Raw genomic sequence first — 13,553 nt, forward strand, 5'->3', positions numbered from 1 at the left:
CTACCATCCTGCTTGTCCTGTGAGAACAGCACTACCACAGCTAGTGCCCCTGTAAAAATAGCATTTGAGGCACCCCATTCAAGATCAATCAATTCTTGAATGTCATCCATAATGCTTCATGTAAGGAATTTAACTAGGATTGTTTGTCTTCAGGACCCGCTACCCCAGCATCTTCAGTGCCTGGGTGATCTGCACCAGCAACCCATCTCTATGCAAACACCATTGTGCTATGCAGTACCAACCTGAGGAATTTCCCATCCTCCAAGGATTAAGAAATGCTTTCAACATCCATGTCAGCTGGGTCCCTATCAGTGACCCATAGCAGGTGCAGACACTGACACTCAGCTGTGGCACCAGCTGAGCACGGATCCATAGACTGCAATCCTGAACTTAGGCCTACATCCGCGACTGCGCAAAAACCTGCGAGCATAGCCTAGCCCAGTGGTTCTCAACCCTGTCCTGGGGACCCCCCCAGCTGGTTGGGTTTTCAGGATATCCAATGAATATGCATGAGAGAAATTTGCATACACTGCCTCCATAACATGCAAATTCTCTCATGCATATTCATTGTGGATATCCTGGGGGGGTCCCCAGGACAGGGTTGAGAACCACTGGCCTAGCCAAATGGCTGCTCAACCACCCCACTGTTGCAGCAGCCTTGGCCACAGAAAAACATGCCAATACAAATCAGCTAAGCAAAGGCTGGGACCCAGGCCTAGCCAAAAAGGATGTTCAACCTGCCACAACTCACCCATCTCCCTCAAAGGCAGGAATAGACATAAGCTTGGTACATAGAGGCTTGGAGATCAGAAGGGGAATGAAACTTTGTTTTACAGTTAAGTCCATGCCAGAAAGCCAGCTACCATTGTTGTACTGCATACAGGCTGGATTGTTGTGGTTAAGTTGTTTGCATGTTTCTAGTCTGTAGTCTATTTGGTGAGGTTTACCTCTATTCTGCATGTGTGACCAAGATGAGGTATTTTGCTAGCATGTAGTTTACAGTTGTAAAGTCAGAACCCACCTCTAGCACAGTACTAGCTTTAATTTGTTAAAGAACACAATGCTCACTTATTTTGCTAGTTTAATAAATTGCAAAAATATGTAATTGACATTTCCTCAGTTCTGAGAAATTACAGTACAGTAATGCTACAGTACAGATCAGGTTCAGTGAACTGCCATGTATCATGGGGAAGGACACAGGAAACAGTGCTGTGTCAGGCTGCCCTCTGGTTCAAATAAAGGAGGCACATTGTTAGATCAATAACTTCCACTGCTCACACTGTCAAGCAGATTGGAGATCTAGTACTAGCCTTAACAAGGATGGGGAAAATATTGCTATCGTTCCTGGAGCCATTATATTATGCATGGCCACCAACAACCTCAAAACATTAACTGTTATTTTACTAATTACTTCACTGTTTCAAACACTGCAAGCAAGCTTGTTTCTTCACTAGATCCAGCAGCTTTTAGCACAGAGTAGATAGTGATGTGCCTATTTATGCTTGGCAAAATAGTCTTTGCTTTTGAGAACATCAGGTTTGATGGTATCACTGCCAGGCTTCCAGCCAGCTGGGCACACTGAAAAATAAAGAAATTTAAGTTACTTAGTGCAAGTCTGAACTTAACATATGTCCCTTTCATGCCTTGGAGACATATGCCAGCAAGAGGCAGAGCTCCAACATGTTCCACACTCCAGTATAATGTGCACTTCTGCAGTCTCACTGTTGTGGAGTACTATAAAATGAGCTTTGGTAAACAATTCTATAATAAATTCAAGCAGGGTTGTTTACTATTCCATATTAACTTGGGCAATTCTCTAGGTCAAGTTTACTTGTTCTGGTATAGGTATGACAAAAAGGGGAAGCCATTAAAGTGCACCCATGTCACCTATAATCAATCAACTCCCAACTTTATTTCTACACTAAAGGATCTTAAGTCCAGGGATGTCAGGGCCCACTTTGTGTATAATCATCCTGCTTTTTGCCCTATAAAAAAAGCATTTACCATATTTTTTGCTCCATAAAGATGCACTTTTTTCCTCCAGAAGAGGGAGAGTCTGTCTTATGGAGCAAATATAAAAAAAGCCAGCTATCCATTGCTCCTACCATGTGATTGGGGCAGACCAATGGCACTGGTAGCCTCTGTCACATGGTAAGGGCAAAGGGCCACCAGTGCCATTTTGATTACTGGCAGCAGATTGCTCTCAGGACCCCTGCTGGACCACCAGGGACTTTTGGCAAGTCTGGGGGGGTTGTAGCTAATTAAATTTGAAGAATTGGGGTGGTTTTTTTTCTCTCCACGAAATAGGATAAAAGTTTTCTGATCTGGGGAGTGAACCGAAATAGCCCTCCCCAGATCCGAAAACTATAAACTAGGACAAAAAAAAAGTTGTATGCATACCCTAATGCTGGAAATGGATGCTCCATAAGACAAACCTGGGAACTGAGCTGGTTTAGCACCATCTTTTTAAAATTTTCTTCCTCTGAACCTAGGTGTGACTTACGGAGCAAAAAATACAGTAAGCTTTTGCTGAAGAGATGAATAGAGACACTGAAAAGGTGTTTTGTAGCTTATAAAGATCACAGCCCATAAGAACATAAAGATTCCATACTGGGTCAGACCAAGTCCATCAAGCCCACAGTATCCTGTTTCTAGTGGCCACACATGGCATGCTAAGAAATCCAAACACCAATTAAAACTCCATAAGGATACAGACAACCAAAGGAGGACAGATGTTTCACTCTTTCCATGAGATGAGCCAACAAGGATCCACCATACACCTAACCCTGAAACAGGCAAGCACGGCTACTTGTACCTTTAAGGAACTGAAGGCCAAGCCTTTAAGCTATCCTGTAAAACTTCCAGAGTCAGTGGGATCTTGACCTTCACATTAGGCCTCAAAACTAGTCAAACCTGCACAGAGTTCTCCACTTCCTTGGCCTAGCTCTTAGCAAGGTGGAGAATATCCACACTTCCATCAAGCAAGCCCTCCCACGGGCTATACCACAAGACAAAATAAAGTGATCTTTGTGAAGAACAGGACCCTGCCACAACACTGGAAGTCAAAAGGGGCAAGTCCATCAGGAGCAGCCACAGATCCACATACCATGGTTTCCTGGACCAAATTTGGAGCAACCAAGAGCACTCTCTGGCACTTAACCTTTTGAATCAGTCTGCCCAACATGGCCATGGAGGAAAGCAAATGTTGCTTACCTGATGTAACAGGTGTTCACAGGACAGCAGGATGTTAGTCCTCACAAATGGGTGACATCGAGGATGGAGCCCACCACGGAAAACTTCTGTCAAAGTTTCAGGAACTTTGACTGGCCCCTACTGGGCATGCCCAGCATGGCACCAACCCTGCAGCCAGCAGGGGTCTCCCTTCAGTCTTGTTTCAAAGCTACAGGCAGTGCTAAAAATAACATAAGAAAAAACGAACCCAACACCGTGGGGTGGTGGGCGGGTTTGAGGACCAACATCCTGCTGTCCTGTGAGAACACCTGTTACATCAGGTAAGCAACATTTGCTTTCTCACAGGACAAGCAGGATGGTTGTCCTCACAAATGGGTGAGTACTGAGCTGAGGATGTCCTATCGTGCACCAAATGTACCCAATGGCGTGCAACAGGCACAACAACTGGGGTGTAATTTGGTAGAGGGCATCCGCACCCTACCAGGAAGGTGGAAGGGTGTTGGTACCTTATGCTGGAAAAAGGTTACGCAAGACAGACTGGCCGAAGATAGAGTCCTGTCTTCTGGCTTTGTCCAAGCAATAAGTGGGCTGCAAATGTATGGAGGGAACTCCAGGTGGCAGCCCTGCAAATGTCAGGAAGCGGCACAGATCGAAGGTGTGCCACTGACGTCGCCATGGCCCTCACGGAGTGCGCTTTAACACGGTCTTGGAAAGGAATGCCCGCTTGCCGATAGCAAAAGGAGATGCAGTCCGCCAACCAGGAGGAAAGAGCCTGCTTACCCACAGATTGCCCTAACTTGTTAGGATGGAAAGACAAGTAATTGAGTGCTCTTCCTGCGGGCAACTGTATGGTCTAGATAAAATGCTAGAGCCCGTTTACAGTCAAGGGTATGCAGAGTCTGTTCCCCGGAGTTGGAGTGGGGCCTGGGAAAGAAGATAGGTAGTATGATGGATTGATTAATATGAAACTCAGAAACTACCTTGGGTAAAAATTTAGGGTGAGTGCGGAGTACCGCCCGGTCCTGCAGGAGTTAAGTGTAAGGCGGCTAGGTAACTAAAGGCCTGTAGTTCACTAACCCTGCGAGCTGAAGTAACAGCCAAAAGGAATAACACTTTCCATGTGAGATATTTTAGGTCACAGGAGTGAAGAGGTTCGAAGGGTGGTTTCATAAGGCGACCAAGAACCAGATTAAGGTCCCAAGATGGGGCCAGAGGGCGTAAAGGTGGCTTCAAATGGAGCAATCCTTTAAGAAAACGTGTTACAAGGGGTTGTACTGAAATAGGGACACCCCCCGATACCTTTATGGAAGGCGGCTACTGCACTGACATGCATTCTAATGGAAGAGGTCTTTAGACCGGATTCTGATAGGTGCCAGAGATAGTCCAAGAATTTGGAAATTGGATAGGAAAGGGGATCAAGGGACTGAGAAGTGCACCATGATGTATACCTTTTCCATTTGTAGGAATAAGATTTTCTTGTGGAAGGCTTTCGTGAAGCGATCAGGACACGAGAAACTGAATCCAAAAGGTTAAATGGTTAAAGGACTAGCCTTTCAACATCCATGCCGTCAGGGACAAGGCTTGGAGGTGGCATCTGTCGTTTTGAGTGACCAGATGCGGGTCCTGTCCCAGAGGAATGTGCCTGTGGATGGAGAGATCCTGGAGTATGGGAAACCACACTTGGTGTGGCCAGTGCGGTGCTATCAGGATCATGGTTCCCCTGTCCTGACGTAGCTTCATGAGAGTTTGACAGAAGAGGAAGTGGAGGGAATGCATAAAGCAGACCGGTTGTCCACGTGAGGGAGAATGCATCCCTGGGCCGAGAGTGCTGGCTCCAATTGAGAGAGCAGTAATTGTCCACTTTGTGGTTCTGAGGGGACACAAAGAGGTCTATGTGGGGATAACCCCATTGCTGGAAAAGAGTGGTTGCTACCAAGGGATTGAGGGACCACTCGTGTGGGTGGAAGACACGGCTCAGTTTGTCTGCCAAAACATTGTTCACTCCCAGCAAGTAGGTGGCTCTGAGGTACATGGAGTGGGAGAGGGCTTCTGCCCAAATCTGCGCAGCTTCCTGACAAAAGGAACCTGTGCCCCCCTGCTTGTCCGTCTAAATCAAGATTACGTGGTTCGATAGGCAATCTTGAAAAGTCCTGAGAGCATGTCATATTGCTCGAAGTTCCAGGAAGTTGATCTGGTGTTTGGCTTCCTCTGGAGACCAGAATCCTTGGGTTTGTAAATTGTTTATATCATTTACATGGGTTCCCCAACTGACGTTGGAAGCGTCTGTTGTGAGAATTATTTGAGGATCTGGTAGGTGAGAAGGCAAGCCCTGTAGGAGGTTGGATTGAGTTTTCCACCAGACAAGAGACAGATGGAGTGCATTGGTGATGCGAACAATGGAGGACAGAGGCTGAACAGCTTGGATCCATTGTGATCTCAGAGTCCATTGCATGACTCATGGCCAGGCAGGCCATGGGAGTCACAAACTGAGGAGGCCATGTGTCCCAGCAGAATGAGGAATTGTCGAGCTGTTGCTGTGTGTTGAGACTGCAACTGGCAAGCTAGGGACACAAGGATTTGGACTCGATGAGGAAGGAAGGCTTTTGCCTGTAAGGTGTCCAAGTCTGCCCCAATGAAGGATAAGGTCTGAGATGGGATTAAGTAGGATTTTGTGTAATTGACAAGAAACCCTAGAGAAAGTAGAGTTTGAGTTGTCAGGGAGGACTGAGCGATTTGCTGGGTTGGGGCCCTGATTAACCAATTGTCCAGATAGGGGTAGATGTGGACACCTTCCTTCCTGAGAAATGCTGCAACTACCACGAGGCATTTGGTGAAAACCCGTGGTGCGGATGCCAGGCCAAAAGGGAGCACTCTGTATTGATAGTGATTTCGGCCTTCTAAAAAACAGAGGTATTTGCGATGAGGTTGAGTTATTGCAATGTGAGTATAGGTGTCTTAGGTCTAGAGCAGAGCCAGTCCCCTCTTTGCAGCAGAGGGAGAAGTGAGCCCAGGGTTACCATCTTGAACTTCTGTGAAGGTACTTGAGGGCCCTTAGGTCCAGGATTGGTCGAAGTCCTCCTGACATTTTTGGGATCAGAAAGTACCTGGAGTAGAACCCTAGTCCTTGTGAGGGAGGAATGGGTTCTATAGCGTTTGACTGTAGGAGAAGGGAAACTTCCTGCTCGAGAAGAACAGAGCGATCTGTGAGTCCATGCCTGCATGGGTGGGGAGTCAGGAAGTTGAGGTGGTAACCGTGTGCAATTATCGCTATCACCCATTGATCTGTGGTGATATGATGCCATTTTTCTAGAAAGTGGCTTAACCGACCTACTGGTATGGTTGGAAGAGGGATTTGGCAACTGCTCTAATTGAAAGTCAAAAACCCGATGCAGGGCCAGGTTGTGGAGCTGCTGCGGGCTTTTGTTTTCGAGACGGAGATTTATGGTAAGGCCTCGCAGACCTAGACTTGGATTGTGGGGGATAATACTTCTGTGGACGGAAGAAGGACTTTTTTGGGTCCTTCTTGAACGGCTGTTTAGAAGGTAAGTCAGAAGGAATGGATGAGAGCTGTTTAAGTGTCTCATGATGATCCTTCAATTCAGCAACGATTTGCTGAATTTGCTCAAACAAATTATCCCCTAGACAGGGCAGGTCAGAGAGCCTGTCCTGAACCTCTGGATGAAGGTCAGATGACTTAAGCCAAGCCCAGCGTCTTGTGGAGATGGCCGTAGCAGAAAGTCTGGTGGAAGCATCAAAGATGTTGTAAGCTGTTCTTCTCATGCTTCCCAGCTTCAAACTTTTAGTAGGGATTGAAGTTGTGGTTGGAACTGCTCTGGTAAGGTATCTGAGTACTCCTGTATCTGTTTAAGAATGACCCTATTGTATTGGGTCATATATAGCTGATAAGAGGCTATTCTGGAAATTAACATGGCTCCTTGGTATACTTTCCTACCTATACTATCTAGGAATTTATTTTCCTTAGGAGGTATGGAAGAATGTGGCTTTATTTTTAGTTTTCTTTTGAGCTGATTCTACCACAGAGTGGTGGTCCAGCTGAGGTTTCTGAAAGCCAGGTGCTGACTGTACAAGATAAGTAGAGTCAGCTTTGTTTACTGGAGCAACAGATCCAGGAGATTCCCAATTCTTTTTTAGAAGGTCCAGAAAAACCTGATGAATTGGAATAGAAGTGATGACTTTAGGGGCATCCAAGAATTGGAGCAACTCCATCATCTGGTGCCTGTCATCTTGCTCCGATTGAAGCTGAAAAGGGACCAACTCAGACATTTCCTTCACGAAATTTATGAAAGAGGTCCTCAGGAGGAGAATGCTTTCTACTTCCTGCAGGAGAGGGTGGTGAAGGCAAATCTGTGTCTGTGGAGGTATCACCCCAGGTGTCATAAGGATCAGGTTGCTGACCTGTAGGACCATGAGGGGGTTGGATACCTGAAGGCCCCGGTTGAGGCTCCAAGAAACTCGAAGGAATTGCCGGGGGTATCGAGAATGTCCTTGATGGCATCGGTGCCGGCATCGAAATTTGATGGAGCTGATGTGCGTATCGCCCCCGTGGAATGTATCGGTGGCGAGGGATGACATGGTACCGATGAGATACCTGTCTGAGACCTGGGTATCACTGGAGAAGGGTAGTCATAAGCGCTTCCATCCGGGCAAGCAGCGGTGCCAGTGCTGCTGGAATCGGGTCGATGACCGGTTCCACTCTGTGCCCGAGGAATCTGGAACTGTTGCATCGCCTTGTCTATGGCCTCCTGGACCAGCCGGTCCAGTTCTACCCGGAGACCTGGGGTAACAATACCCAGCTCCACGGGAGAGGGAGGCTGAGCCGGAGGGACCACCATCACCGGTGGAGTCACGGCTCCCAAACCCCGAAGGGGTGAGGGTTGCCTCGTGTCTGCGAGACAGGAGTGGACGGTGCCACTTCGGAGGAGGCTCGGACAGTACCGAGGTCGATGACTTCGATTCAGACAGTCAGAGACTTGTGACTATGGTGATGTTTCTCTCCGATCCCCGCGATCTTTGGGGGAAGGGACGGGAGTCTATGGCCGTGGAGACATCGATGGCAGGTGGTCACTGGGAGGCTGTTGACGATGGTGAGACTTCGATGGTGCTGGTTCTGATGACAATGCAATCGATGGCGGAGTGTGAGCATGGAAAAGGAGTCCCATTTTCTCCATTCTGGCTTTGTGACCTTTTGGTGTCATTAGGGCACATTTGGTGCAAGTCAGGACATCATGCTCACTCCCTAAACACACACAGACTGTGGGTCTGTGATGACATAGTACGTGTACAGTCCGGGCACCGACGGAACCCCGACACCATGGCCATAGGCTAAAAATTTAGCCGCAGGATGGTCGACTGCCAACAGGCCTTGAGGGCCGAACGACAAACTTACCGAAGTACCACGGAGCAAAATTTGAAGAGGGGAGACCCGAGGGGCAAATTTTTCTTCAAGAAATTAGTTGAAGAAATTCCTGTCAGGAATGTGGTAAGAGCTCCTTAACCGTGTGGCTTACTGCTGTGCGGAAAAAAGACTGAAGGGAGGCCCCTGCTGGCTGCAGGGTTGGTGCCGTGCTGGGCATGCCCAGTAGGGGCCAGTCAAAGTTCCTGAAACTGCGACAGAAGTTTTCCGTGGTTGGGCTCCATCCTCGATGTCACCCATTTGTGAGGACAACCATCCTGCTTGTCCTGTGAGAAAGCCAGGTATTCGAGCTGAGAATAAAGAGAAAAACAAAAAAACTTGCCCAGCATACAGGGGAGCAAAGGAGGGAGACTAAAACAGTTCTGCCTGCATGTTAGGAGCTGTGGGGCCTAAAGCCCAAAGAATAGGGCAGACTACCAAATTGCTTTTTCTTCAATTACCCAACCTGATCCATCCAAGTAAGAATACAAGAAAATGTTAACTTAAAATGTTATGGGGAACCAGATGTTCCACACTTGCATCTGCTGGAGTCAGAAAGATACTGAGGATTTCCAGAGGGTGCACTGGTTTATAAGGGAGCACCCTCTGAAGCTTTGACTCCATCTGCTGGACAGGAGACATAACCCTGTGTCTGGATTGATCTGGGTATGTACAAGGAATCTTAAATTAGTGAAAGATCTTGTTTTCCTCCTGACATCAGGTGCTATCAGCAGACTTCATCTGGTCTATTCTCTACTTGCAGATATCAAAATTCTGAAGCTCAGGCATAAACATCTAAGCCCATTGGTATCTGATGCCCGCAGAATCTTCAGTAGAAGAGTGGTCTGTAGAGGCTAAGTTAGAAGCATTCATAGTGACATGTATTATCCTCAAGTTGATTCCAGAGAAGCATTAAACATGTAGCATCTCCCATCCCAGTAAAGGCACTTTTGATGTACACTTCTGGATAAAGCAGCTAGTAACCATGAGGGGAGAAGATGAATAGGACAAGAGTAGAGCAAAAGAAAAAGTGGTAATGCAATTCAATACTCTATCCTTGGTTAAAAAACAAGGAGCTAGAGATACTGACTTCAGAATGGATACAAACAGCTTTTACCTTCTCCATATTTGTCAGTGTATTGAAAAGCCTGGACCAAGCGGATTGTCTCATCCACAGAGCGTCCCACGGGAAAGTCATTGATTGTGATCTGACGCAGGATCCCCTTCTCATCAATAATGAACAGGCCCCTAAGGAAACATCAATTCAGTCCATAGTGACTTCCTGCACTACACATCTCAATGAAAAGCTCTAAAAAGTCATATGATCAAAGATCTAGACTGCATGCAACGTCTATTCAAACAACCCATACTATTGTTTAGATAAACCATGTTTGGCTCAGATTGCAAGTTGCTCAATATCACTGAAATCAATTTTGAAATGAAAGGCTAAAGAACATTTAAAGGAGGCTTTGAGACTGTTCACTCAAAGCCTCCATATTTGGAAACTATATGGAATATGGCATTTTACCTGAATGTACAGCCATCGACATCATGCATAATCCCATAAGCGTGACCTATAGCATGTTTCACATCTGCTAAGATTGGAATCTTTATGGTCCCCAAGCCACCTTCAATCCGATCAGTGTTAATCCTGAAGAGAACAGAAAAGCATTTGTTACAAAGATTGCAGTTCTCCTTAAAGGAATTCTGATAAAAAAATTGAAAATGCATTACACCTACAACAGCTGAAAGTATTCTGACTACACCCAATATCCTGTGAAATTAGCAAAAAAAAAAAAGTTTAGTATGTTCTCGTTTAGAACTGATTAGAAATTGTTTTAGTTCACTCTGAAAGAATTGTCATTTCTGGAAGGTGTTTGTATGCTATAGGTTCTGGACCATATAAATGTAGTTCAAATGCCTCCCTTAGTAATTTCACAATGTCTGCAAGGGACAATATTAATCCCTGTGGAAATGCCATCCTTATCTGCTAATGTTTGCTCCTGTAGTACCACAGATCAGTCTAGACTCCTGGGTTTTGCCTCCCCTCCAGATTGAGAAAGTTTTACTGACACTGCCACCTGCAGTCTCAGTACTCCGCTGTACCCAAGCCAAATAAAACACCTTAACATTCCTACACATACCCAGATCAGTCCAGACTAGTGGGTTGAGCATTCCTACCAGCAGATTGAGTCCGAACAATTAGAACTTTGGGCACTGCTACATAAGTAGAGCGCAACCTGCAGTCTCAATATTTATGACTAGCAGATGGTAGAGATGCAAACCTGCAGTCAGAGTTAAAAAGTTTAGGGAAGTTTTTTCCTAGGATAGGCTATTTTAGTTAGTAATGTAGCTTCCTGAGGTGTTAGACACCTTTGTGAGCCATCCCTCAGTTGAAGCCAGGCATCTGGAGGTTGGATGCCCCTGCCTGTGTCTTGACATCCAGGAGCTCCTGGTTTCCTCAAGCACTGAGGCAGCTCCTCACTCCAACTCTGTCAGGGTAATGTTTTCTTCAAAAAAAAAAAAAAATCAGAAGCCTTTCAAGGTAGTTCATATGGGGGACTGGCCATGCCATCGGCAGGCCAGCTGGAGTGGTGAGCTTAACCCTGTGGGTCCTAACAGCCTGGGCTTGCTAGGTTGGTGGTGGATAGGCCTTTTGTGCACACATGAGGCCTCTATTTTCATGCTGGCAGCTCTCCTCACAGCAATTTTACACCTGCAGTGAATTTCTATTTTTAGCTCCTGCAGTCAAGAAGGTTTTTGGACTGGCTGATCGTGTTGCTGCTCGTTTTTCCTCAATGGCACCCCAGCCTAAGTTGGGAACCTGCCATGTGTGGGGCATCAGAGCAGGCCATAAATGCTAGTTCCCTGTATTCTGCCTGTTCAGGGCAGGAGGGAGCTTCCTTGGGGGTAGCAAGCAGGCAATGGCTTGGTCCTCCTTGGTGGGGGGGAAGAGTAGCTCGTGGTGCCTCCCATTTTCTGGTGGACCAAATTCCCACATCTGGGGCTGGCCCTGCGTCACAGGACACTCCTGCAGGGGAGGTGGTGTTGATTCAGGGGAGTTTTGCCCCAAGTTTGTGCTCTGCTGCATTAGATGTTCCTGGCTAGGACACAGGAGATCCTAAGAGAGCAGCACTGCCAGACCCTTTGGTGGAACCTCCAGAATGGATACTCACGGGGTCTCCAGACTGCCATCACCCTGCAGGGGCTCAAGGTGTGGATAAGGTTGCCGGCCCCATTCAGGGATCCCTCAGACCCTAGGGCGGATCAGGATCCGGGACTCAACCAGGATATGGGTGATTGATACAGGACGACCTCCCACCCTTGGAAGGTGATCTCAGTGTAGTGTGCTTGTTTAAGTAAGAGGAGCTTCAACCTCTGATCACCCAGGTCCTCCAAGCTCTGGGGAATGAGAGTTTCACAGGGGGGAGTCAGACAGTGAAAGTGTCAACCAGTCCTGAATGGGATTCAGGGTCTGACAACTTCATTACCTAAGGTCTGCAAGCTAGTGACCCGTGAGTGGAACTTGCTGGATATGGGTTTAAAAGTGGGAAGAACCAGGGTGCTGGTCGTGAAAAACCTATCCAATGAAGCCAGGGGCATCCATTCTGTCGTAGAAGCTGCTGGAAGCAGATTGTTGAGTTTGTGCCTGGTGCAGGAGGCCTTGGGAGTCATTTTGTGGGTCAGCTGCAAGGCAGTACAAGGGACACTACAACAGCTGCTCAGCCTGACCATTGTTCCAGTTCCTCTGGCAGAACAGGGCAAGGGATGGTATTCAGTCTGTGGTCCCCCCCCAAAAAAGGCACCTTTCGTCCCATTCTGGATCTGCAGAAGGTGAACAGGTGTTTGCGAGTGCCCCGTTTTCACATGGAGATGTTGAGAACTGTGGTGGCCATGGTATGCAGAGTAGAGTTATTTTATCATTAGACCTCACCAAGGCTTATCTCCACATCCTGATTTGCTGGGCTCAGTGGTTCCTCTGCTTCAAGATGAGCCAACTTTTCCAGTTTAAAGTTCTTCCTTTCTGCCTGGCGACAGCTCCACATGCTTTCACCAAGGTCATGGTGGTCGTGGCAGTGTTCCTGTGCAAGGAGGGAGTCCTTGTTCACCTGCATCTAGACAACTGGCTAATCTGAGCAAAGTCTCAGGAGGACTGCACAAGACTGGTTCAGAGGATGATGCTCAGCTTGCAGTTGCTCGGCTAAGTCATAAATGTCCAGAAGAGTCCTTTGGAGCCCATATTGTTGGTCTACTTGGGAGCACTTACACTGAGGCAAGGTTTCTCTGGCAGTGGACAGTAATGGAAGTTGCAGGATCAGGTCCAAGCCCTGCTTCAGAGGAAGATTCCAACAGTTTGACATCACTTACAGGTTCTGGGATCCATGGCCTCCACCTTGGATTTGGTCCCATGGGTGTTTGTTATTGCAGTGGAGTCTGGTGTCTGAACAGTTCCATATATTTTGTTACCTCTCCTTCTAGAGTCCAGAGTCTATCATGGTGGCTTTCATGCAGCAACCTGGAGTTGACTTCGACCTTCCGAATTGGGTGGTTATCTCCATGGATATCAGTCTAGTCAGATGGGGTGCAGTCTGCCTCAAATCTGCCAGAGAAATCATGGTCCATCAACTGCCTCTAGACAAGGGCTGTCTGGCTGGCCCTCTGAGCATTTCTTCCTCTGGTCAAGGACACAATGGTTTGAGTGTTTCAGACAACACAATGATAGCTTATATCAGCAAGCAAGGCAGGACAGAGTCCTACGGTGGCATTGGAGGCAAGGCTATTGTTCGCTTGGGAGGAGTGCCATCTCAAAGAATCGCCACATCTCATGTTGCAGCCATGGAAAATGTACAGGTGGACTTCCTCAGCAGGCAACAGCTCAGTCTGGGAGTGGGAGTTAGCTCCCAAAGCAAATCCCAGGAGCCTTCACTGATTTGGGTTTGTACAGGGA

At 47.2% G+C, this 13,553-nt stretch overlaps 1 protein-coding gene across 4 annotated transcripts in view; it reads right to left on the reverse strand.

Moving 5' to 3' along the window:
• Positions 1-1,064: 1,064 nt before the first annotated feature.
• PRDX1 (peroxiredoxin 1) overlaps positions 1,065-13,553 on the reverse strand; it is a 51,333-nt gene continuing 38,844 nt past the window's right edge. For all 4 annotated transcript variants that reach the window (XM_029618490.1, XM_029618489.1, XM_029618488.1 and 1 more), the window contains exons 4-6: positions 10,134-10,256; positions 9,723-9,853; positions 1,065-1,578 (exon numbers count right to left, since the gene is read on the reverse strand). In XM_029618490.1, coding sequence (XP_029474350.1) covers positions 1,493-1,578; positions 9,723-9,853; positions 10,134-10,256 — 340 coding nt within the window. In that variant the 3' untranslated portion in view covers positions 1,065-1,492. The remainder of the gene's footprint in view (positions 1,579-9,722; positions 9,854-10,133; positions 10,257-13,553) is intronic.

This window comes from Rhinatrema bivittatum, chromosome 10, assembly GCF_901001135.1.
Source record: "Rhinatrema bivittatum chromosome 10, aRhiBiv1.1, whole genome shotgun sequence".
Lineage (NCBI taxonomy): Eukaryota > Metazoa > Chordata > Amphibia > Gymnophiona > Rhinatrematidae > Rhinatrema > Rhinatrema bivittatum.